Here is a 26,119-nt window from a genome sequence, read left to right on the forward strand (position 1 = left end):
TTTTCCAGAAACTGACAGATTCTCCAGTGCTAATAATGCGAACCTTCACATCACAATCTACAATACCTTTTTTATATGATGAAAGATTCAAATACAAATATTCATCACTAACCTTCAGCTGTTTATTTATAATTAACATTACTATTGATGAATTAGGGATATATTATTGTGTAAAAACAGGCCCATCTCTACGGCTCAGTGACGGTATCAGACTTTACATCACTGGTGAGTGTGATTAAAATTATGACAAACCTGTTTCATCTGTTGTTATATAATCTAAAAGCAGTTACCATACACATAATGTATCAGCTTTATTTCTAAACACAAAACTCTTGTATTTTCTGTTCTTAACAGAAGCTGCTCGAGATCAGAATCAGACAGAAGTGAACAATAACTCAAATACACAGCAAGCTCTGACAGTTTTATACGTCATACTGAACAATGTGATATTTTTGGCAATAATAGGTGAGATTTCAGGGTTCTGTATCAAATAAAACAATTTAAACACTTCACAATTGCTGATGAATTTTATAATGTTTAATCAGAAATATCGGTGGTATTTTAGGCCTGTTGCAGATCAAACTTCAAGTGTGTAACAAAAGACACAAACAATGTCAATGGAGCAGCTTTACAGCACAAATGCTGAAGAGGTAAAACACATCTCTTATTCTGCTTTCTTAATCAATGTCTTAACACTGAAAAACAACAATCTAGTAGCTATTTATTTATTTACTTTTCTGTAGTTTTCTGAAGTGGAGTTTCATCTGTCCCGTCTGACCAACAACACTTTTGGAATAAAACCTGATCAAGAGTAAATCATCTCATACAGGCCAATAAAAATATATTCTGCTAAATAATGAGTAAATTGTTAGCTTGTTTTAGGTTAAATTATGTTTTAGATTGTTTGCTTTAACATGAATGTAATGCAAAATTGGTAATAGACCTATCTTTTCAGCATTGCTTCTCTTTGTTCTTGTCTTGATAAAAAAATTATTAAAAATGTACATTTCTGTAGCTAATAAGTGTTTTTTGACTCTTTTATGTGAACTCACAATGATGGAAAAAGGCCAAACGCAAACCCCACCAAAAATAAGGCGATATGTTAGTGGCCTCAGATCAAATTTTTTTATAGGCTACACACAAAAGTATTGATTACAGTATATTTTCAGTAATATATTACTATTAGTATACATTAAAAAGGATTAGTTCACCTAAAAAAAAAAAAAAAAAAATATCTGCCATCATTCACAGGCTACAAGTCCGTACGGATTTCTTCGGTTCAACACAAAAGCAGTCAGACAGAGAGTCTCAGTCACAATTCATTTTCTCTGTATATTTTTTCATACAGTAAAACTGAATCGTCAACTTTTGTATTTCACAGAAGAAAGAAAGAATTAGCTAATGAAGCCAAGAGAAATCTCGACTCACGCGTCTGCCGTCCTCCTCTAATCGCTGTCTTATATTTACGACTTTAAGCCTTTCAGTAGTTTTCTTGACTTAGATATCTTCTATATATGTTTGTAGGCCTTTATAAATACAAACAGATCTCTGCATGCATGTTTAGCTGCATAAAGGAAACGGCGCCATCTACCTGCTGCTGATATAAGTGTCACAGTCTGACACTTGTATGTGGAAAACTGCTGAACACTCAAAGTGGCCCGGATGTTTATCAGTAAAAATAGTTTAGAACATACTTGAGTCAATACTACATTGTATATTATGTCATGAACATAATAAAGTCCCTCACACGGACCTACATTTTGGGGTAATCATTCATCCACATAGTCACACAGCCCGTTTTATTAACTTAAGAGCTATAAATACTATTAAAGTGTGAGATCTTAATAATCCAACAAACCACTTGCATCTTTTGTGTGTTATTTACAATTTAATGAAAGTAATTTATTTCGTAAAATCAAAAAAAAAAAAAAAAAAAGCTTGTTATAGCTTTTAGAAAATAAAAGTAATCGGAGGTTGCGTCATCAATCGGTTCAGTCGAATCTTCTGATTGGTCATCCTGATGCTCTCTAGGAGGCTTAACTTGCGAGCTAACTAAATAAATAAGGACAATGTAATCTCATGTAATATGTGTCACCTGTACTTTGAGATATTATTAATCATTAGAATTTATAAATAATAATAATAAATATTTTTATATACAAAGTTAACAATTGCAGGATTCTTAGTCAACAGAATCACTTTGGGGTCCTAGAGATACAATCTTGGTTGTTATCTTGTTTCCATGTTGAGGTCTTATAAATAATATCTAAAATAGTCAATGTTAAATTCACCATGATATCAAAATGGGCAATTATCTCAAATGAAATAAACTTCAAAATTAGACGTATTTCAGGTGATAATATAGCACTTAAATGTATTTATGGAATGTAAACTTATTGAAACCTGAAAGTGATCAGTCAAAACAATCTGTTCATGTATGTCATGCACTCTGACCTGCTTAATAGCAGTAAACAGTCCGGTCAGTGCAAGTTCAACTTCTACATCCTCTTTTCAAGGGTGGTTTCCTTTCAGTTTTTTTCTGTATGTTGCAGTAGCACTTCCGCTCAGAATCGTAGTTAAGTTAACGATCCTACAGCATATGAGCTAAACAACCACAGCATGAGGACGCCGCAGCTTTCACTCTTCTGTAAGTTACTCAATGTAATTTCACTGTGATCTTCACATGATTGGATTGTTTTCAAAATTGAAGGAATGATGTGTTTTACTAGATGTGTTTTATCTCCACAGTTCTGCTGGTGTGTCAAACTACACAGAGTTTATTTGATAAACAGGTGAATTTAGGGCAAAATGTGACTTTAGACTGTCAGATTGATGTAAAAGATGTTTATTGGGTTTTCCAGAAACTGACGGATTCTCCAGCGCTGATTCTGCGAACTTTCTCATCAGATCTACATCATCTCTTATACAAGATGAAAGATTTAAAGACAAATATTCATCACTAACTTTGAGCCGTTTATTTATCAGTAATGTCACTATTGATGAATTAGGATTATATTATTGTGTAAAAAGAACTGACTCAGGCCTACAGCTCAGCAATGGCACCAGACTTTACATCACTGGTAAGTATTTCTAAATTAAATTTACAATTGACACTTCAAAAGTATGTATATATTTATAACTATAAATTATGTAAAAACTAATTACTGTGTTACTGTAATAAATGTTTCATTTAACTCTGTCTATCATATCATGTTTAATCACATTTGGCATTAAAAACACAAAACTTATACAATTCTTCTATTTAACCAGAATCTGTCCAAGATCACAATCAAACAGTAAACAAAAATCATTCACAACCACAATGTGAGAAAACACTCAAGATTGACAATAGAATGACTGTTACATCCTTCCTATTAAACATTGTGCTGATTATTGCAATAACAGGTAAGATTTATGTACAAAAGTACAAAAAAAGTAGTATAAAAAACATGATATGTTCAGATGAATCTGCCCACTTATTTAGTGTCATTTGAATTAAGTTTAGTGTATTCATTTATGAAGAGTTTCTACAAAATGTACTCAAGTATTGTGAAGTATGATTGACTGTATTACATTCATTCTACTTTAGGTCTGTTAATACACAAATTTAAGAAAAGCACAAAAAGTCGACAACATCGTCAGAATGTCGAACCACAGCAGCCTGAGGACTTTAACACTGTACAGGTAAGACTTACACTGCTGTATGATTCACTTGCCATTTTAGTTCACAGAACAAATTTTTTCCACAATGTCAAGTCACATTATTCTAGTGTTTCTCTAGTAGCTGAGATGTTTCAAAACTCTTGTTACTTGTGAAGTAATGGCGATGGAGTTCATTTTGGACATTTAACAACTCATGTAGTGACAATTTATGAAACATCAATCTTATTAAGCAACAGTAAAACACACAGTTAGCTAAAATAACTGTTTAACAACATCAATCAAATGTGTCACATGTGCGGTAAAGGTGTCTATAAAGTGCCTCATTTCATCTTTAATGTTCTCGTAGTATTCTGAAATCGAGTTACCTACATATTCCAGAGAAGAAAATCCCAAACAGATCAACGGCACTTACGTGCTTCTTCAGAAGCCAAAGCCACATCCAAGAGTTCAACACAACATGAACCTGCAAAGTTGTTGAGGTGGTTTGACACCTTCTCTGGGTGTTTCCTTTTTTGTAGGATTAATTTATGTAAAGGACAATGTGTTTCCATCACCGTTTGCATTACATCATATTATTTACTTATTTATAAAATACATATTTTGCTGAATGTTTCTACCAAGTAACCTTAGACAAGTTAACAGATGAATCTTGATTGATGTGATTACACTTTACTAATAGGGTTTAAGGCGTTAACATGAAATAACAAAAAAAATACTTGCATTAATCCTGGTTAATGTTAGTGTAAATACATTTTTAACATTTCAAATTGTATGAATTGGCATCAACAATAGTATATTTAAACATTAAATACTACTAACAATATAAAATATCATTAACCTAAATTAATAAATTCTGTTAAAATTGTTTATTGTTATTTCATGATACTTAATGCGTTAACAACTTCACATTAGTTTTGAGGTAACACTTTACGGTAACACTTTATTTTAGTGTCATTGTTACATATGCTACATGTAGTTACTATAGTAATAACAATAAATTATGCATAATTACATGCAACTAACCCTAAACCAAACCAAACCAAACCCTTATCCTAACCCTATAGTAAGTACATGTAGTTCATTATTATTACTCAGTACTTAAATGTATAGTTAGTGTAACAAAGACACTTAAAAAAAAGTGTAACCCATTTTACAGTAAGGTTCATTAATTAAACATTAGTTAATGTATTAACTAAAATGAACTAACCATGAGCAATACATTTGTTACTGTATTTACTAATCTTCGTTAACGTTAGTTAATGAAAATACAGTTCATTGTTTGTTCATGTTAGCTCACAGTGCATTAACTAATGTTAACAAGATTTTAATAACGTATTAGTAAATGTTGAAATTAACATTAACAAAGATTAATAAATGCTGTATAAGTGCAGTTCATTATTAGTTCATGTTAACTAATGTAGTTAACTAATGTTAACTAATGAACCTTATTGTAAAGTGTTACCGTTTTTTGATAATGAAAGTTGCTAAAAGATTGTAATTGTGTGTAAAAATTTGTGAATTTTGAATAAAACCCTGCTGGTTTAAGATTATTTAGTTGTTCCCCCAAGTCTGGTTAAGTTGGTGTTTAGCTGGTCTCCCAAACTGACCAGCTGATAAATACCCTCAAAAAAACAAAAACCATCAAACTAGGCCAGAAAACCATTAGAAAAGTTCAAGTGCAAAGAATTAAGAAAAAGCAAGAAAATCACATGTAGACATAGACGCTGGTGTTTGTGCAACACTGACACAAGTTTTACCACGTTAATGTCATGTGAGAACATTGGTAAAAGTGCCACTTCCTGTTTGTGAACAAAGAGAAGCAGCAAATGCCTGCAAGCATTAAAAAAAAAATAGTTAAAAGGTCAAATTTTAAGATTGTTGCAATGCAATTCTCTTATGTTTCAGAAAAACATCAAACAACAAAATGTGTACAATTTCAGTTTTACTCTTTCTGTACCTTGTTTGGCTCAGTAAAATGACACAAACTTCTGCACTTGTGACCAAGACAGATGGAGTTTTTATTCAAGTTACACTTACATTTGTACATTTTATTTATGATAACACAATGTTTCATAGGTGTTAACAACATCTATACATAAACAGTCATACTTAAAATGTAGAATTTTCCACTTTATAGTTCTATTCAATGAAAATGACATTTATAGCAAATTAAACAAACAAATGTACATGGGAATGACGTAATTACACTATATCCAGTATTCAGGAGCACAATCAGTTGAACAACAAACAATAAATAGAGTTCAATTTCAATTCTTTACATCAGATTTTCCTCTTCGGTAGATTTATATTATTCAAATCTACAAGATACGACAATCATCACAAGCAATTTAATTTCTCTCCATCTATCAACAGGCATCAATAAATAATCTTTATTTGTGTGTTTGATTATGTCAAAAAGATGAAGCATTTATACAATGAGCACACACACACATTAAAAATAAAACACATTCAAATGCACTTAAATACACAGCACAAGATGGAATGGGATTTGACGGACTTCCTCAGTCCATTCGGATCTTCTGATTGGTCATCCTGTAGATGATGCTGTCGTATCCTGGATCCATGTTCCAGAGGTTGTAGGAAATAACGATGACAGCTAAAGCTAAGACGATCATCAGCCACAGGACAATGTTGAAGATCACGGCGTACTCAAAGTTGTACTTGTAGGCCAGGTTGTAGGGGCTTTCTGGGTTACTCTGAAACAACCACATGCTAGCATTCAATGTAGGTCAGCATTCAAAAGTAAGTCAGCGATGGAGGTTTCTACTGTACCATAACCGTCTTTTTGTTTTGGAACAAAAACAGGTTATGGGTTGAAAAGGTGATGGTCACTAGGCTAAAAACAACTGCTACTATTTCTAAAAGGAAAAAACACGCTAGCTAACCAACTACTGCTGCCTACACAATCGACATTAAACGTCTTACAGCAGTGGTCTTGAGTCGATTCTTTCTTCTTGTACCCTGACGAATAAAAATAATGCTGGAAATGTGGACCTGATCCAACATCAGCACATTTTTATGTACACCTCATATCATTTTTTTCTATGTAGAAATGTTTGGGTTTTTACAGAAACTTACGATCTGCTTGGACTCGAGGATGGAGCGTGACTTCCTGGTCAGAGGGGTTTCAAAGGTCTTTACAGTCACGACTTCTACAACTGCGTTGTTTCCATAGACGCTGGAGACGTCATCTGCGAACTTCAGACATACACAAACAAACAGACTTTAGCACAAAACTACTAAAAACAGCAGTACTATTTATATTATTTAGTACTATTAGTACAGAAAAAAAAAAAAATTCTGTAGCTGAACTTCTACTTTATATGAAAAAAGAATTTAATAAATAATGAAACGTAATAATAAATAATGAAAAATAATGATCTTATGTTCACGACAAGACAAGGATAAATGAGATAAAGGTGCAGATATGCCTAAATTAATTTGTCATAGTAGGGCTTTAGTAATTACATCAAGCTCTTAATGTGTTTGACTTAATTTAATTAAAATCATTTTAATTTAACACAATTTATATATTTATATAATTATTTATTTAATACATTATTTTCTTTACTCAAAATATCATTTTTCCCCATATATATATATATATATATATATATATAAAAATATGGGGAAAAATGATATTTTGAGTAATATGACTAGAATATTTTCAAAACTCTCTCTCTCTATATGTATATATATAGAGTTTTGAAAATATTTTAGTCAGCTCAAAATACCTCATCATCATCAGATCATTTATTATACAATGCCCAAAATGCCCCTTTTTAGGTATGAGCAAAAACACGCCTTTTTGTGTGTTAAACTTTAAATGCAAATGAGCTGCTGCTCCCACCCCTTCCAGAAGAGGGCGGAGCCTTTAGCCGATACTCTGGCAACAACAAAACAGGAGAAACAGTATAGGGCCGTGTCCACATATTGCGTTTCTGCTTTCCACTGCGCTGCTTTTCCATTATTCTCTATGTAAAAGCGATTGTTATATATTGTTAAGCGATGTTCTGTGTGCACAGATGCAGCCAACAACAGACCATTTAAATTGTCTCAGCCATGTGATAAACATTCTTGTGTTTGCACTAGCTGCTCTGGCGGGGAGATAAACATGGCAGACTGTGTACAGCACACTCAGAGGAGCTAAGCTAATAGGCCAGATTCAGTCACCAGTCATGGGCAGGGCCTGTTATATTGTGATGAGAATGGCTCATTTTGAAACACTGTTTATGATTTATGAGGAATATATAAAAAAAAAAAGGAGATTTACCGTTATAGGGTGGTTGTGTGCACATACTGCAGATACACATTTATGTTTAAACACCATGTAAAAGTGAATTTTGCATTATAGGTTACCTTTAAAGTACACTGTAATGTCCTTTAAATACGGTAGGGGGAAAAAAATGTAAAAATACTGAAAAAATTAATGTACTTTGTTGCATTAGAGACCATTGTTTCAGTGAAAAAGGAAAGAAACCAGCAGAGGAACCTGAGGTGACAGACACTAGCTCAGTACCTTCTGCAGAGCAGATGTCAGGATCCTGGTAGCGTCCGTGAACTGAGGGGAGTCTGTGCCGTAGCGGCGGACGATCTCCTCCAATCCCGCGAGCTCTAGGGAGTACAGGTCAGGAGCTGGGTCTTTAGCCAGATGCTTGTGTTTCTGCAGCTGTAGCAAACAACAGACTCTTCAACAACAGAGAATCAATAAAGTCGCTGAAGAAAATGGGCTACATGAGACAAACAAGCTGATTCAATGATGGCTAGATCAGCAAAACAACAAATAATTAAACTAAGAAACAAAAATGAACATATAATATAATGCAAGGCTGATTTATATAGGCCAAACTGTCATGAAGAAACTCACCAGAGCGGAGATGTCATACAGCACCTGAACCTCAGACAGGAACAGAAGATCAGCCTGAAACACACACAAAAACAGGTATATTTAGACCAGCATCTAGTCTTGGGTGGGAAGAAAACCAACATGCATCTACTGATGTTTCGATATGCAACAACTACTTTCACATGACGATAATTTCAGCGAGGCAGAAGCCACTTCCTACTTTGGCCGAAAAACTGCTTCAGTAACTGTTACAGTCCATGTCTGCATAAAGTGTGTATAATTAATAAATATATAAAAGTCACATATAAAACTTGTATTTATTTAACATAGGTATTGATTGATTGATATTTATACAACACTTTCTGACTAAGTAAACCTCAGTTTTGTGGTTCACTGAATAATGTATATTTATGTTTCTGTGCTGAAAGTTTGGCTATTATGATGGAGAGGGTCATGTGACCACATCTTCACCTCATTATTACGGCTGAGAGAGCTGAGAGGAAGGGAAGTGAGGACCGATCCTTCCTGGGACAAACGTCCACGGATCTGTTGCAGGGTCACGGGCAGATCCTCAAAAACAGTGTTGGCCATTCCCATCATATACAGTCTCTAAAACACACAATATCAAGACATTTATGGATTTTAGCTGCTTATTGAATGCATGATCTGGTAAAAATATCTGTGACATTCTGACGATTACCACAAAAAATTATTTAGACTTGTAAAAACAAATTTAAATTTATTTTAATAATTATAAACAATATATAATCATTATTTTTATAATTTAGGATTTCTTAATTAACAAAATTAGCACTTTAAATGACAGTAGGTCAAGTTTTTTAAAAATTTATTTTAGTGTCATATCAGCAAATAAGATAATTAAAAAAAAAAAAGACAAATATAAGATAAAATAATAATAATTAAATTAGACAAATACATTTTTACAACATTATAATAAATATAAATAAAAATAAAACAGAAAAACTATAATCTAACAATTTAACATTTGATAATTGTACTTTTATCTATTAAACTACTTTCCATGAATAAATAAATAAATGTTGCCTTTTAGTATTAAAAGCAGGGCAGTCTTTACAGTAGGTGTCTAACTGCATTTCATTACATCAGATGGGTTAAGCATTTCTCACGTGCATCTTTTTTTGCAGAGCAAATAAGAGAACTGTGTGTTTGCAGGCATCATCTATGTGTGGTTGGGGTTTGAGTCATAATGAACCAGAGAGTCAGCGTGGTCATACCTCCTCACTAGGTGCGAGCTGCAAAACCACAGGGGTGCTGTCAGCAAACAAAGTGTGCATAGTGTTCGCCACACTGTCCAGAGTGAACGGAACCGGCTAAAACGAGATAGACAGACAGACATTTAGATGGATGGATGGAGAGAGGGACAGATAGATAGATAGATATATAGACAGACAGACAGATAGATAGATAGATAGATAGATATAGATTTACAGACAGACAGATAGAGACAGATACAGATAGATAGACAGACAGATACAGACAAACAGACACAGACAGACAGACAGAGAGAGATACAGACAGATGGAAACAGAGAGACAGACAGACAGACAGACAGACAGATAGATAGATAGATAGATAGATAGGATAGATATTAGTCATTAGTCTCATGATACAAATTAAGGGAAGTCTTTTGGGGAACTACACCGCTACTTAATCCTGGAACATCCTGATTTTCTGAAACTTACAAATTTAGCTGTTAAACTTTTTTCCTGTTTTCTACGTTTAAAGGGAATTATTTAACTTACTCAACTAATATACTAAATACAACCCATCCACGGGCAAGAAAGGGCAAACGGATTGCTTTTGAAATGGATTATGCTGTGGATGATTTTATGATGTTTGTTATTGATTTAAATGGCATAAAGTCTTTTTTCTAGGTCTAAAGGGAATTATTTAACTTATTCAACTAAGGTTGAACTGACAACCTGCATGATGAGTCAAAGACATAATAGCAAGAAAGAGTGAGAGAAAAACACATGCTTTTGCATTCACGCACCACAGAGACTAAAATAACTCGCTTGAGAATGCATCACTCACATTTTCGAGAGGGTAAGAGGAAATGTTTTTTGGAAAGTCAAGGCTGTCCATGCCGCGCACGACGATCAGAGCGTTTGCACGCGGGCGTTGAAACAGCGAGCCGGCGGCCAGACCAGGCCAGTCAAGATCCTGCAAAAACCACAAGTTCACCACAGTGTTTACATGAAGACATCATACGTGCCATTACACAATTAAACAGACATGATACCTCACGAACAGAGAAGCCCATGGTTAGGGCAACTAAATCAGGGATCTTTTCTCCTGATATGGGCCACTGTCCATCCCGGAAGGTCACATACTGCGGGCTGCGCAGAACGGTCAAACTGTCACCCAAAACACCTGATGGAAAATAACAGAAAACAATGTTAATATATTCTAAGTCACAACCTTTCTTTGCAATAAATGACTTGCTTTGACATTTAAATAAATGTTAAATGTTATTAAAATAAATGAATAAAGTTTAATATAAATGAAATATACAATATTATAGTAAGAAGGGGGAAAAAAGCTAAATAATGTAACATAACAGAAATAATATTTTCCAAATAATATTTACACATTTATAATATTAATTTTTCCACAGTATAAATTGGGTTTTATACTCATATATACACACACACTAGAGTATAAAACCCAATTTATACTGTGGAAAAATTAATATTATTAATATGTGTAAATATTATTTATTGAAAAGGCAGCTAATATATATATATATATATATATATATATATATACACACACACACATATACACACACACATACATACATATATACATTCATATACATAAATATATATATATATATATATATATATATATATATATATTTATGTATATAAATGTATATATGTATGTATGTGTATATATATATAGCACCCTTTTCAATTTTAGGATGCATGAGAATAGTCAAATTTGGGGGTCTATGGCATTTAAAAGACTGAAATCTCGTGTCCTAACACAATCATCAGTATAAATTAACATCATAACCATAGTATTGACCAATATGTAGGATTTGTTAAATGAACCATGACTGTCACATGACCTGCTGAGGCTTCCTCATTCACTATCAACATTTAACAACGAAACCCTTTTTATTTAACAGACTACAGCAATATAATCACAATATCGTACGGAAATCACATAAATCAATTATATTAAATTAATTTAGTTGTATAAACGAGAGATATTTTATCCATTTATATGACTGCGGATTATGGCATCTCACTGCAGCCGCCATTATTTCATTAAACAAACGCTGAAAACACACCGACCAGACAAAATAAAACCACGTACACGTCAAATATGAAGTATAACACAGATTTACCTGATAAAAGTCCTAAAAGTGCAAATACTGTGTTCATAATTGTTCGATTCATCTCGGGAGGATTTTCTGATGGACTGCGCTTCCTCGCAACACCGGTCACATGACCCAGAGCTGCCGTGTCGCGTGACGTCGTGCGTCATGACATCACGATGGGTCCTTCAGTGATTCGGCTTTCACTGTGTGACTCTTAAAACTTTAATTAATTCGTGTTCACTAATGTAAATTTTATAATTATATTTATATAATAGTATTTAGTCAAATTATTAACATCAAAAGAAGCTTTTAGGAAGATTCAAGTAGGTCTAATTATGATATTTTTTTTTTTTGTATCATGATGAGACTAATGCCACTTCTCTATCTATCTATCTATCTATCTATCTATCTATCTATCTATCTATCTGTCTGTCTGTTAATGACCTTCAACCTAGCAGGACACGTGACAAGCAGTATGTTTTAGTCATCATGAGCCACTGGTTAGGCCTGTGCATTTCGCATGTCTGACTTTAAATCTGATTTAATAACCTTTTTATAACCTACACTGTATGAGTTATATTTATATTTTCTTTATTTGAATACACGCAAACAGAAAACGATCTTGCAGCTCCAAGCCCCCTATCGTTGACCGTCCTAGTCAACCTTGCTGCTTGTCTTGTAATATCATCGTTATCCACTTGGAGGAGCTCTTGTTCCGTCACTGACCGCTCGTATCGACCGCGTTTATCTCCGTGTAGCAGCGATCATTTCCCAGCCAGAGCCTGTAAGATTACTTACACGTGCATTCAGATCAGGCCGTCACCATATGCTCGACCGAGAAGCCTAATATGAGTCATGATGCTTTAAAATAAATTTATATCCCAAAGAGGTGACTTAAATAACTATTTAATAATAAACTGAAAATAATGTCCGGGTTGAAAGTGAAGTAAAAAGCTGCATGCATGAGGCCAAATATTAAAATAAACATTAAACACGAACTTGAATCATCAGATTCTACTAATAATGAATCACACGTTGCTAATGTGTTTGGTAATGAAATTAAATGTAAAAATTGAGAGGACTCAAATAAGGTACTGATATGGTAAAAACATGGTATCCTACTTTAAAATAAAATATTAAAACTTTGATGTAGGCTATAAATTACATCAAAAACATTAAAATTATTTCAGGTGTTCTTGTAACTGGACCATTTTGTAACATTTTATACAACAACAAAAAACTTTTTTTTTTTTTTTTTTTTTTATTTTTTTTACAAATTTCCCATATTATCTTTGAATTTATAGCAAAAGCTGTATGCATAGCCTACATATAAACATGCAGACTGAAATATTAAAGAACTAGCAAACTGCTGTTTAAAAAGTTTAAAAAGGAGTAGCATGTTACACTGCAAAGCATGTCAATTAACCTTCAGGTTGATTGAGACACTTTCCTTAGTCATCTTAATGGCAAAATTGTCCTAATCAACCTGAATTCACCCCTACACGTTCAAAACACGTGATACAATCATCCTCTGCTTTGCAATTTAAATCAATAACAAACATCATAAAATCATCCACAGCATAATCCATTTAACATGATCGTTTCAAAAGCAATCCGTTTGCCCTTTCTTGCCCGCGGAGGGTTTGTATTTAGTATATTCCGTCCCGCATAGAGTCTTGTTTGCGGTGCGTTCTCGCCCTGAGCAGCGGGACTAGAGCGCGCCGCCGCTCTGACTGCTGAGCGCGACCCCGTGACACGCCTCCTCTGATTTTCACATTCCATTAGGTAATTCAATAGCAGACAATTAGACTGACCCAGCCATTGGCCCACCCAACGGGACACTGCCGACACAATGACCCTGATAGGGCAACGTTGCAGAAGTCTGCCTGGAGTTCTGTGTCATCCATCTGAGCCTGTAAATTATTAATTATTGTTATAGAGAAGCGCAAGATATCATTAGATAAATTATTATTTAAAAAAAAAGTCATAAATATATTTTGAATAAAAGTTTTTTAGGTTTACTCAGTGTGAGCTAAACTAAATGTGCATTTTCTTAATTATGTGATATTAAAATAACAACACATTTTTTATCATTATTATTTTCTTTTTAAAAGTAAGCAGAACTGTATTTATTATTATATTACTTATTTATTATAAAAAATAATAATAATACCACATTGTACCAAGCAAAGTATGCCCAAACTTTTTTTTAACATTTTTTGAAGTTTGAAGTTTTTCTAGTCATTTTGTATCATGTTTTAGTTTTAATTGTTGTTTTAAGTATTATTATTACTATTACTATTGTCACTGTTCTTCTTCTTCTTCTTCTTCTTCTTCTTCTTATTATTATTATCATCAGACATTTATATATTTATTTATTTATAAAACATTGTACCAAGCTATGTATGCCAAAACTTCTGTTTTTAACATTTTTTCTAGTCAATTTAATTGTCATTTTAAGTATTATTACTATTATTATTATTAGACATTTATTTATTTATCATTAAGACATTGTACCAAACTGTTTGCCAACACTTGATGTGAATTCTTTTTTCTAGTCTTTTTTGTATTTTTGTAACATTTTTTATTTATTTATTTTCATTTTCATTTTAATGTATTTCGAATAACTTCAATGTAATGAGATAGATAGATAGATAGATACATACATACATACATACAAGATAGATAGACAGACAGATAGATAGATAGATAGATAGATAGATAGATAGATAGATAGATAGATAGATAGATAGGCACAATATTATGTAATTCTGCAGCAGTTGTCATGAGTGCAGACGCTGACTCTGCGCGTTCTCTGCTGGTCTGACGGGTTTGAATGACAGATCACGCCTGCAAGTGACAATATCTCGATGAGCGGACATTAACACCGGCGCTGATGGGCACTCACTCGTCTCTTCCCCTTCCTCTGTCTCTTTATTCTGCGAGAAAACGCGAAGCACAGCGCCTCGGGCATTGAACACAATGGAGAGCTGGAGAGGGTGGGACGGGGGGAGAGAGAGACCCCATGTATAAATGAAGGCTGCATGGGGGAGGTTGGGGCGGCCTTGACGAGATCAGATTAAACAACAATACAAAAGCCCACCACACTCGCCTCTTATTTATTTAGATTCTAATGAATGGGGAGCGTTTGTGTCAGCTGAAGAATTCTAATATGCTATAAGGCCTTCGCCGTGTTAAATTAGGCCTAATGGCCTGTTTATTTCGGGATTTATTTTAGGAGATTCGCTAGTGCTGGGCTAATGCCCGTTATTCAAATATGTAGCCTATGTCAGACTGAACATATATTCATAATTACGTACATTCATACTCTAGCATATATGAGCTTTGCTCTCAAGGATGCAATGCCTCTTTCTTATCAGTAGATAACTCATTGTCTTTTACTATCTCTTCAGAATTGTATTTTATAGTCTTATAAACTATAGTCAGATAGTGTCTGTTTTGATTGAATTTGGGGCTCATTTGCTACTGTTAACACGACAGGATTTCTTCACCAATGCAGTATCTCAGACAACTTGAGAGTTTCAGATCAATAAGATTGTAAACTTACTTTATTTTGTAGGTTTGCTAAAATAATAACTCAACATGGCTATCCAAAACACTTGTATTACTTTTATTTGACAAATATATAGCAATTTGACCAAAGCAGAATTAGCCTATAGAACTTCAGACCGTAAAATTATGGATTATGTATTGTATCATCTGATCTCTCTGGATACAGAATTTAAGATATCCATTTATATTTGATTATTTGTATTATATATTATTATTAGAGTAACATTTAGCCTACTATTGTGACACACACACACACACACACACACACACAAACATACATACATACATACATACATAAATAAATAAATAAATGTAAAGTCTCAGAAGGACTTTTTTGGGATCCTTGTAACCCTTACAATTAATACTGGACATCTAGGCTACATTATTAACATTACACTACATTCCCCAATTTTGTTAAAACACGAATCGCTCGCCTGTCAATGTAAGACTCTGAGCACGTTCCCGAGCTCTTTAAGCGCGTTCCCCAGCGCTGTGACCTCCAGGTCGCCTCCCCCGGGGATGATGCTTGCGTGTGGGGGAAGGGTTTGCCCGTCAGGCTGTGGCCAATACATCCTCCGTCAAAGCCCCGAGCAATCCTGTTACACACGCAGCTCGCGCGATTATCCTGCTCCTCTCCTCGGCGCGACAAAAACAGCCTCTCGCGCAGAGCGGACACTAACATCACACTCGTATTATATTTACCAATATTCTACTTTAATTCTTACTGAAATGCACTATACGTCATTCTAGCTAACAAATGAATGTTCTAAAAATGTTCTAAATGTTCTAAAATGGAATATTTCCAAACATTTAAGTTTGGTTGTGGGAACTTGCTAAGAACATTGATTTGTAATCATTTCAGTAAGTCGAGTTGTTCACGCTGTAAGATGAATAGTTCATATTATTTGAACCTTCAGAGCAATTATGCCTATTTTCCCCAACCCTTAGCACTTAAAACATCTTGAAAATTTCTTCACTTTAAAGAAAAAAGAAAAAGAAAAAGAAAAATCTAATTTTAAAGGACATTTAAACGATGTTGAATGTTTTCTTGTGAGAACTTTCATCAAACATATTTTAAGAAAGTTTGTCCATGACATTAACCAATTTATTTCTCATTTTAGCCTATATGTCACCTGACATGATCTTTTAAAATACAATTTTGGCTTTATTGTTATATTTCTAGGCCCCAACAAGGTCAGTTCTGCTCAAATTGCAATAAATAATTTATAACTTTTTTCTGAATTTTGGACAACAAAAGGTCAACCACAATTATTCTTGTTGTACAAAACTACAAACATTTTATTTTATTATGTTTTTATTTTAAGGTGATATATGCTGAAAAAGGGGGCGAGTTTTAAGGGTATCCAAATGTTTAAAACGTTTTTGTTGGATTGGGATTTTAATGCTTGATTTGTTTAATCTATATTTCATTGAATATACAAATTTGTTCTGTTTAAAAAAGTTATATTCATATCTATATATAGCCTATCCTACTACCTATAAGGTTTAAAACACCCCATGAATCAACCTACCACCTCCTCTCTTTATAATATAAGCCAAAAATACCGTTTTGTGGTTTTCCAGTTGCCTCTCAGCGGCACTGCCGATTAATTTTGTTTACGGAGCCCGTACGCTGTGCGAAACACCCCCTCTCGCTGTATTCTACACGGGCGCATCGAGTCGTACAGAGGCAGCGCAGCCTACTGGGTTTATGGTAATTGCGGTTGTTCCCCCGACTGGCCTTCTGGGTAAGAGAGAGAGAGAGAGAGAGAGAGCGCGCGAGCGAGAGGGAGAGAGAGAGAGAGACAGGCGTCTTGCGCTCAGCTTTCATTCCCCGCTGCACGCGCTTACGGAAAGACACGCATACACAAGCAGCAGTCGCGCGAGCGTTCAGCGCGCCAGGGATATCGCGTATCGGAACCGGGACAAAGAGACGGAAAATTTTCCGCGATCGGTCCGTTAGATTAAAAAGAGAGGGGAATTCGTGTGGCAGTTTTGTTGGCCAATGGTCCGTAAATGTGCGTGTGAGGACCGGTCCGTGCACACACGAGCAAACACACTACTGCCGTTCTCGCGGCGTGGTTCTCGATCGCTCGTTGTCTCGCCCGAGCCCAACATGGCGCTGCGAGGCGTCATATAGCAGACTGAGTTCAGTTCAGCCAGAGCCCCGGGGATTTTTCACCACCTGTGCATTCACGCGATTCGTGTCGAAGCTATCCTCCTCTTCTAAATCAAAGGAATTACGTTCGACTGCTTCTGCATGGATGTATATGGATCCCCTATACGTGTTAACAGTTTTTCCAGGAGTGGATATTCATATTCGGCAAGTCCGGAGATACTTTGAACTTCTGAAGGACTTCCTTTGAAAACAACGAAAAAACTAGGGTTACTAGATTGACCTAAGTTATATATAGGCTACAGAGTAATGCCGCTTTGAATAGGAGCATCTGATCCTCTTTGTTTTAACGGGAATCTTTGCATATCTTAAAAACTAAAATAGTGAAAACTTACATTTAAAGAGGAAATCCCACACGTTCCGTCTGATCCAATGAACAACAAACATCACTACATTCAGGTAAGAACATTTGAAGCTTTATTATTGATGTTTTCCATGGCTTATCTGCTTATGTTTGTTCCGTTACATGGTCCAGTGTAGTCTAATGCGTGCGATCAGTTTCGCGCGGACCAGAGAGGGCTCGTTCTTGATGCCTAGAACTAATTTAAACCACGAATCCCCATATGGTCTTCTGTTTTGACGTATTTGACATTTCTGCTTGAAACTTGTGATTGTTGACAAGTTTTCAACACATTGTCTCTGGGATGACTGGTGTTGCGATCGTGACGATGTTGTTGACATTTTTTGTTTGTTGTTAGCCTAGTGTTTGTGTAGAAATTGCTTTTAATTCTCTAAATCAAAATAATTTGATGTTTCTGTCAGTCCAAAGACTCGTCACTAGCTAACAAATCATTTCCCACGCTATGGGACTTTCCTTTTAGTAGCTGACCTTTTTTCACTGTGCATCACAGTCTATTCAAAGCGAAAACAAATCGTAGATTTGTGGAACTGTTGGTTTCTGTGAAATTCACGTGTGATAATTTTCTCCTATTGAGTAATAAGACGCAAGGAATCTAGGTAGTGCGCGCTCGCGATGGCGCGTGGACTTTCTTTTTCCGATCGGGATACACCGCGAGCGCTATTGATTTGGCGAGCCTCGCCCTTTTATATGATGGTTACCAACCTTATGAAATTTTAAAGAAATTGTTACTAGCGGTCCCTTGCAAATCTGTGGAAAACGAAAAGTTGATATGACCTCCAAACAAGTATACGTTTGGAGGTCACCTCCATTTCTTTTTTTCTTTTTCTTTTTTTCTGTGAGCTTTGTGAGGGGACTGAAAGGATAGGCTACATTATGGATAGAAGAAGCCTATGAATTTATATAAAATGAATTAAAGGCTTCCTATGGAGTCTTGTGCTAGAAATTAAAGCGAAATGTTCTCATGAGCGCTTTGTGGAGGCACTGCAAGTCCGTCTTTTGTTAATGGAGACGAATGTTGACGAGACACTTCGCGACCTTCTTGTGCTCAAAGTTATTCGCTGTCTGGTTGTGTCCGGGACGGGACGAAATGACTTGGCCAGTTCCTAATATGAGACATTGATATATAAGACATTGACAGTTCTGTGTATAATCAGTCATGGAGGTTTGAAGTTTTATTAATCTTTTTGTTCTCGACAGGAGCGGCCGTTTGAACGTTTTAAGATCCATATTCACTATATTTTTTCTCGACTTTGAATATTTCATTCACTAGCTGTCATGCATGCTGTCGTGTCATTTTCTAATAACAGTGCAATATTGTTGCGCCCTGAGGCTTTCTTTGTAGGACTGAATCCAAGTTGTTAAAGATCTGTGATGGTATCCGAAAGTTTGTAGGTTTAAATCCCACAAGGGCTGATCAATGAACCATTATCACTGTGCCGCCATGAATAAGACACATAACATCCAGGTTGACTTAATGAGTGCAGTCCAGTAGTAAAAACTATTAAATTACTAATTAGTAGGCTTCTATTTGTAAAGAGTTTACACAAAGTAGTCAAAAAATGGTTTCGCTAAAGCGAAGACTCTTTACATTGCTGGCTATTGTTGTTACTCTTGCTGAGACAAACTTAGGCCTCTCTAGTTACTGGCCTGTTTTTTTTTTTTTTTTTTTTAAGTCAAACCCGTGGGTTAATTTTTCACAGAAGTCTAGTTTCTAAATGGTTGCGACGTGCTATTCTGCATAATTAAAGCGCCGTGGACGCTATTAATCAAACATGTCAGAGCGTATTCGTATGAATCCTGGTGGAAAGAAAGCCCTGGATCCATCCATATTTTCATAGGCTTGCCTAAACGGCTACCACAGATTTTTGGCATCCAGTGTTTTAGCGTGACTCAATCATACTGTAAAATTTTAAAAGTGCATTTCAATGTGACGGGTATTGCTGTATAATCTTGAAATGTTGTTCCGCAACATCTCTTGTTACGGATTCCTAATAAGAACCATTTGGCTGTTTAGCCTATATTTTAGTTTGTCCCATTGCTTCTTTGGAGATTAAAACAATGCTTGATATGTTCTTCAGATTAATGTAGACTGTTACTTTTTGAGTTCTTTTAGTCATACAGGCCTAAAAGTTGTTTGATGTTCAAATTGTCACATGGAATCATAAAATCCTTTTTGCTTCTAATTGGAATCTTCGTGTGACACGGTCAATTGAATAAGACTTTTTTACTTTGTCGCAAATCACACATTGCGAACTTTATAGAGTGGAACTGATGACATTTAATGTGGTATAAAACCCAACAATCTGCTCATTATTTGTCCTAATCTGTTCAATACAACCTAATCGAAACTTGTGTATAGTGCTTTGTTTTTTTTGTCTCAAATGACCCCCACTTTTTAGGCTAGATTTAATCCAATGCATAGGCATTCACATTTATTTGTTTTAAATGACATTAAATAATGTACAGGGTTTGTATACGAACTGGCACGTATAGTATCGGTTGTTTTCCACCGTTTATTTCGTCCACTCCCCCGGCTCGCCCTGCCGAGACCCCCAGCTCTCCGGGTTTGTTTATTTATAGCCCGTCAGCTCAGTGTGAGCTCACGCCTGCATGGTCTCCTCACCCACGGAGCCTGTCTGCTGGAGACAGACCAGCCTATATTCCGATGTCAGCGTCAGATTTGCAAGAGAGAAAGTGTGACATGTCTGCCCCGTATTGTAATGCTCTATACATACCCGCGGGTGGAATTTAGACCGACAAGTCATGGCCTGAGTTAAACCGGTGCCACAGTTCACAGAATATTTTAAGTGATTGATGTTGGCCATGAATCTGGCAGAAATCAGACCACTAAAATGAGCCACATCACATGACAGAGTTTGGTTGCATTAGAGGTTACGGGGATATTATATGATATAGGGCATTAGAGGCCAGCACAGCGGTTAACATTTTACGTTTTTATTTTATTTTATTTATTTATTTTGCTGGTTACCTATTTTGTGTTTAACAACGCGATATGAACAAGGAATATTTTAGTCTGTTTAAATGTGTGCTTCAAGTAAAATAATGAACTTTGGTTTGTTCCTGCATTCCCTTAATGTTTTTTTTTTTTTTTTTTTTTTTCTGCCCTCAAAGTTTATTATTTGGCCTATTGAAAATATAGCCTATAAACAGAAACGTAAAATAGCCTACTTTGGGTCAAAAGGCTTATAATTTCCAGTTTATTATAATCTATTTCGGCGCTTTATAATATCTTGTTTTTTTTCCATAACAACTTCTGTAGTATCATTCTGCTTCTGCTAGAATTTTAGATTGTGTTTCAGAAATAACTCTGGAGCGGTCAATGGACCCACTTTGCACATCCGTCACATCTTATGTAAAACAATTTGCAAAACATTTGGGCTAAACCTTAAATAATATTTTTTATGGCTATTTAACACACAGTATCAGTGAGCAGACATCCTCACAGAGTTGATTTCCTTACTAAATCGTATATTGCCAAAGTTTGCTTTTGTCTTGGCAACCCGTTTGGTTTTATTCGCCAGCGCTTAGTTCGTGTGAGGGTGGAGGGATGCACTCGGATCGGATTTCGGAGTTTGGCTCCCGCTGGAGACGTCACGGTTTGATTGAAGTTTCTTCTCGGTCCGAGCGGTCCCGCGGGACGGCGCGCGCTGAAACGGGAGAACTCTTCTCTTCGCTTCGGCAGCTTTTGTGCCGCAGCAGGAGCCCCGGCGTGCACGGATCGCTGCGCGCTCCCGGAGCGACGCCTACCCATGAATACATTCTTTTCTTTTCTTTGCTCTGTGTTTCTTATTTCTGACACCTTAAAAGCTGAAATTCTTGATACAAAAACATTGTATTCAAGATAGCTAATAGACAAAGATATGGTGTGAAAATGCCACAGTCACTTTATTAATTAATGAGTAGGTAAAACGGGGACGAGGCATAATCTAATGCCCTATTTGCTCACTATCTTATGCAGGAGCTAAAGCTTGGTTGGGGTTTCTGGAGATATAGGGGTAGGAATCGTAAGGAAGTTGCCAGTTCTGCCTCCTTAACTCTTCACGGACGTTTCTTTTAGGACTTTTGAAATATTTGGGCTGAAAAGAATTGCAGTTCTCAGTTTTATTTACATGTTGTCATGTGAACAACCAACAATTTATATATATATATATGTTTTTGATTCACTAAAAAGAACCGGCTCATAAGAGTAATTCGTGTGGTAATCGGAGCACAGGTTGCGGAAAGACTCGAGTCAGTCGATCGTGAATCGTACTACACTGGTTGCACTAAATGTTTCATATACCGCTGAATATTAGCGCAATAAACACTATATGAAAGTATTTTAGTGGCATGTTTGGTCAGCATCGGCGGAAGAATGCACGTTCAATGACCTTTAACGGACCCGAACGTCATTCGAATTTAAAAACTGAATCTGTTCCGAATAAGCACCGGTTCTTGGGTTCCGACCCTAACACTGAAAGTCTCAGAGAACCCAGTTCGTATCGATTTGTAAGCGCAAGCAAGAAGGGAAAACACAGAGAGAGCGTTAGCGAGAACCAGCGCTGTAGCCTGTCTCTAGAGTGCACGCACGCAACCCACCATTTCAAAGCAGCGCACGAGGCAGACGGGGAGGTGAGAGAGAAAGAAAGAGAGAAAGAATGGCTGCGGGGGCCGCACGCGGAATGTGTGCGCTGCCAGCGCGTGGGGCTCGCAGCAATTCGTATCGCTTCTCGCAGCTGAATGTCTGCAGGCAAATAATCACTTTTGTACACGCTGTCTTAAATATCCGCGACCTGCCCGCAGAATGTTTTGCTCGTCATTTTCTTCATAATGAGCCAGCCAATGCCCAAGCGCTTATAACAACAAACAAAAAGTTTTGTCTTGTGTTGTGGGATGCGAATGATGCATGTTGTTTGGACCCTATGAATAAAAGAGAGGCTATAATTAAGTTTTTGTTTTTTTGGTTTGACTGAAAGAGATATGAAGATATGAGATATGAAGGTCACGATAATACTATCCTGAGTAGGCCTATTATTTTCTAATGCTTTTTATACTTTTTATTGTTTTAAAACAAGTGTTTATCCAAGACGTGGACTTTTAGTCTTAAACTATGAGTGAAACAGAATGAGGTGTGTGAAAATTTGTCATTTTTAGTCAAGATGTATTTTTTCCCTCAATGTGTCATGCGTGAAAATATTATTCAGTTATGTGTATTTGGGACAATTCTATGTAGTCCTTTAGGATGTAAGTAAAATAATATGCTATTAAATCAACAAGACATTTTTTCTCTCTCAAAAATGTATTGTAAATGAAGCTGTTTTTCTAACGATGACCTGCGGAAAAAGTCAACAGAAACGGTGCATTTGAGTCATTTTAAAAGGAAAATAAATATTTTTGTTGTTCAGAAATACTCCCAAATCACCACAGAAAGTTTAAAAGAAAAAGGTTTATATTACGTTTGGATTTGGCCTTTTTCTTATATATAATGTGGTAATTTAAGATAATTTTAGTGTCAGTAAAGTGGACGGATATTCTTCTTGCAACTTGGAGTATGACACGTTCATTTAAGTTAGACATTGGACGCTTTAGGTTGAAGGTAATAAAGATAAGCTCATACCTTCCACAGCAGAGCAGTTCTTTTTGATATGTCGCGCTTTAATGAAAATATCTTAGTCACATAAGGGCTGCCTTGTGTTGAATACCTTCTTTTCATAAGTCAAGGATGCATTTTAGTATAGGCTTACTTTACGTTCGTCTTGAAAAGCCTTTGTCCTTATACCCTTGTTGTAGTACCCCTTCATTCGGCTTTGTTTTATCTCCTGCTTACGGATATTATAAAACATTTTACTGTCGCTTTAAGAGCTGTAGAGAGTGTCTGCGCAGCGGACGATATAGACTTGGCGATCTGCCACAGTTGGAGAGCTGATGGCGGGGCCTCTGGGGCTTCTAGGTGCAGATCTCAGCGGCCTTCCTTTCTCTACACTTGAGCCCTTACTGCAAAAAGTCACACCTCAGGAGCTAAACATTTAACACTCTCTTTCATGCTCCGCACACTTTATAACATCATCTCGTGCTCTTCTGTCAACACCGACGTGACGCAATGACTTTCACGCCTGGTCTCCGTGCCACACTGTCGGACAGACATGTAGGCAGGCATTCAGAATAATTCGTTTTGTTTCCAAATACAAATATACTAAGCGTTATTGTTGTTTTGGTCATCCTCTGCATTATTATACCAAATGGCAATAGAAAATCGACTCGTTTTAAACTGACAAAAACAAAAATGTTGTTTTTAGTAATTCGTTCTTTTTGTTTTTATATAGGCTTTTATATTTAGTATTACATTTGTGTATATGCAAACATGTTATATATATTTCGCATGCATTACCTACTCGGTCTATTAGCTTTGAAGTGAGCTGAACATCACGCGCTACAAAATTAGGCTACAACATTTTTTTTTCTTCAGCAGCGCTGCGCGCTTTGACAGGAACCACAAACCAATATCGTTTATGCTCTAAGTATTTTGTAATGGCGGGGGTAAAGAACGTAAAATACGTAGCAGTGTTTAACCTTTGTATAGTCTTTTGTTTAGTTTATAAGCCAAGGTGATTAGAAACAAAGTTAAAAACAGGCCATGTAGCTTGATTCAGTGTTGGCTCACCTGCAATAAATGGCAGACAAAGCGCCCGGCGCGCTTGGCTTGTGATTGATGTCTTTGAGAGCGGAGGTTTCTTTCCTCCATGGGGGGTGAGTACCCCTCTTACCGAAGCGCCCCTCAAATGCATAATGTCCTCGCCCCCGCTGGCGGAATGAAAGAGCGGGTCACTGAGGGGACGGAAAATGAGAGCGCAGAGAACGTGACTGAATGGCCAAGGCGAGTGGGTTTCTGCTGCGCTCCCCACGGCAGGGTCGGATTAGGTTTTGAGAGCAGGGGAGGATGGGGGAAGGGAGGCACACGCTCCGGGAACAGGAGCAGAATTTACGTTTATTAAGTTTAATGGCGGCTTAATGCTGCTATAGTTATAGAACAATAATTCAACTTCACGAGTAAACGCAAGAGGTTTATACTGCGTGCATGTGCTTAGTGTGACTAGGAATGCATTCTTTACTGTTTTGCATAAATGCAACTGCTTTTTGTAATTGTATTAATTTTGTTTAAAAGCATTGAAGCTGCTGTGCAACTCAGGTTGCTATGGAAGTGATGCATGCACATCTGTTTGTGTGTGTGTGTAGGTTGGTTTGATTGATGACAGAGGGCAAACTGTCTCACTCCTTCAATAGCAGCGACTGTGGCCATGTCTCTAGATAAGCTCTGGGTCTGCGTTATTGAAATCTGGGGTCTGTAGAGCCATCAATAACAGAGGCGCAGCTCGCCTACTCAACAAAGCTCCGCTGTAATGTCTTGCCAAGCCGTGGGGCTGGGCAGCAGTATTTGGGGGGGAGGGGGATTTTGATTCCTGCTTTCTCTGCTGTAATGATGACACTCCCCCTCAGTCCCCCCTTTGCGTTGCTCTGTACGAGTACAGAACGCAGAGGGATTTCTTATCAGAGCACTTGCTCTGAGATAACAAGGCACGTGGCCCGGTGACCGTTTGTCGAGATGAAGGCATGTTGAGTTGGAGAAGCAGGCCAAGGCCTCACCATGAAGAGGTCCTTTCTCATTTTCCTTCTCTCTGCTCACGTTAGCAGTAGTATGCCAATTTCTCTGCTCAGTGATCAAGGTTCATTTTCACTCCACTTCATTGTGTTTACCCTGAACTTAAAACGTTATATGAATAAATAATAGAATGTGGTAAATATTCAGTCTTTAGAGCTGCATGATATATAAGATTTTTTTTTTTTTTCCTCCAACAGAAAACTATCCTTATGGGATGGTGAAGACCAGAGAATCTGTTGAGAACTAACAGAGAAGACAGAAGTCCTCATTCAAAGCATGGTAAACATTTCATACACTTAATACATGCACATGAATGTAAACAATGGATATACATTTTTAGGTAGTCATGTGCTAGAACATCAGTCATGTGCTAGAACATTTCTTTTTTCATAGTGAGAGATTTTAAACTGTCCCCTCCCACATTGAAATATGTCAATCTGTCATGCTTG

At 36.3% G+C, this 26,119-nt stretch overlaps 3 protein-coding genes across 6 annotated transcripts in view; 2 read left to right on the top strand and 1 right to left on the bottom strand.

The window, feature by feature from the left end:
• Positions 1-2,653: 2,653 nt before the first annotated feature.
• LOC127521180 (uncharacterized) lies at positions 2,654-5,213 on the top strand. The gene is given in 5 exon segments (XM_051910258.1): positions 2,654-2,904; positions 2,907-3,080; positions 3,271-3,405; positions 3,590-3,684; positions 4,010-5,213. Coding segments are annotated over 5 exon segments (711 nt in total). The 5' UTR covers positions 2,654-2,729; the 3' UTR covers positions 4,142-5,213.
• A 444-nt stretch (positions 5,214-5,657) lies between these two features.
• On the bottom strand, positions 5,658-12,105 carry atp6ap2 (ATPase H+ transporting accessory protein 2). Of its 2 annotated transcripts, none has more exons than XM_051910253.1 (9): positions 11,931-12,105; positions 10,815-10,945; positions 10,607-10,735; positions 9,787-9,882; positions 9,002-9,139; positions 8,552-8,605; positions 8,204-8,353; positions 6,763-6,882; positions 5,658-6,380 (listed from the first exon to the last, which is right to left on the bottom strand). In XM_051910253.1, the coding sequence occupies exons 1-9, from the start codon at positions 11,980-11,982 to the stop codon at positions 6,186-6,188; spliced, it is 1,065 nt and encodes a 354-aa protein (XP_051766213.1). In that variant the 5' UTR covers positions 11,983-12,105; the 3' UTR covers positions 5,658-6,185. The 2 variants fall into 2 exon arrangements, with proteins under 2 accessions (XP_051766213.1, XP_051766214.1); XM_051910254.1 differs by lacking the exon at positions 5,658-6,380 and adding an exon at positions 6,416-6,645.
• Positions 12,106-17,237: 5,132 nt separating this feature from the next.
• The window catches only part of bcor (BCL6 corepressor), a 44,271-nt gene continuing 35,389 nt past the window's right edge, over positions 17,238-26,119 (top strand). For 2 of the 3 annotated variants that reach the window (XM_051910247.1, XM_051910248.1), the window contains exons 1-2: positions 17,244-18,051; positions 25,868-25,949. In XM_051910247.1, the coding sequence (XP_051766207.1) occupies positions 25,947-25,949 (3 nt within the window). In that variant the 5' untranslated portion in view covers positions 17,244-18,051; positions 25,868-25,946. Of the gene's footprint in view, positions 18,052-25,867; positions 25,950-26,119 lie in introns of all 3 variants that reach the window. The other variant, XM_051910249.1, reaches the window with a different exon arrangement.

Source organism: Ctenopharyngodon idella, chromosome 10, assembly GCF_019924925.1.
Source record: "Ctenopharyngodon idella isolate HZGC_01 chromosome 10, HZGC01, whole genome shotgun sequence".
NCBI classification, from domain to species: Eukaryota; Metazoa; Chordata; class Actinopteri; order Cypriniformes; family Xenocyprididae; genus Ctenopharyngodon; species Ctenopharyngodon idella.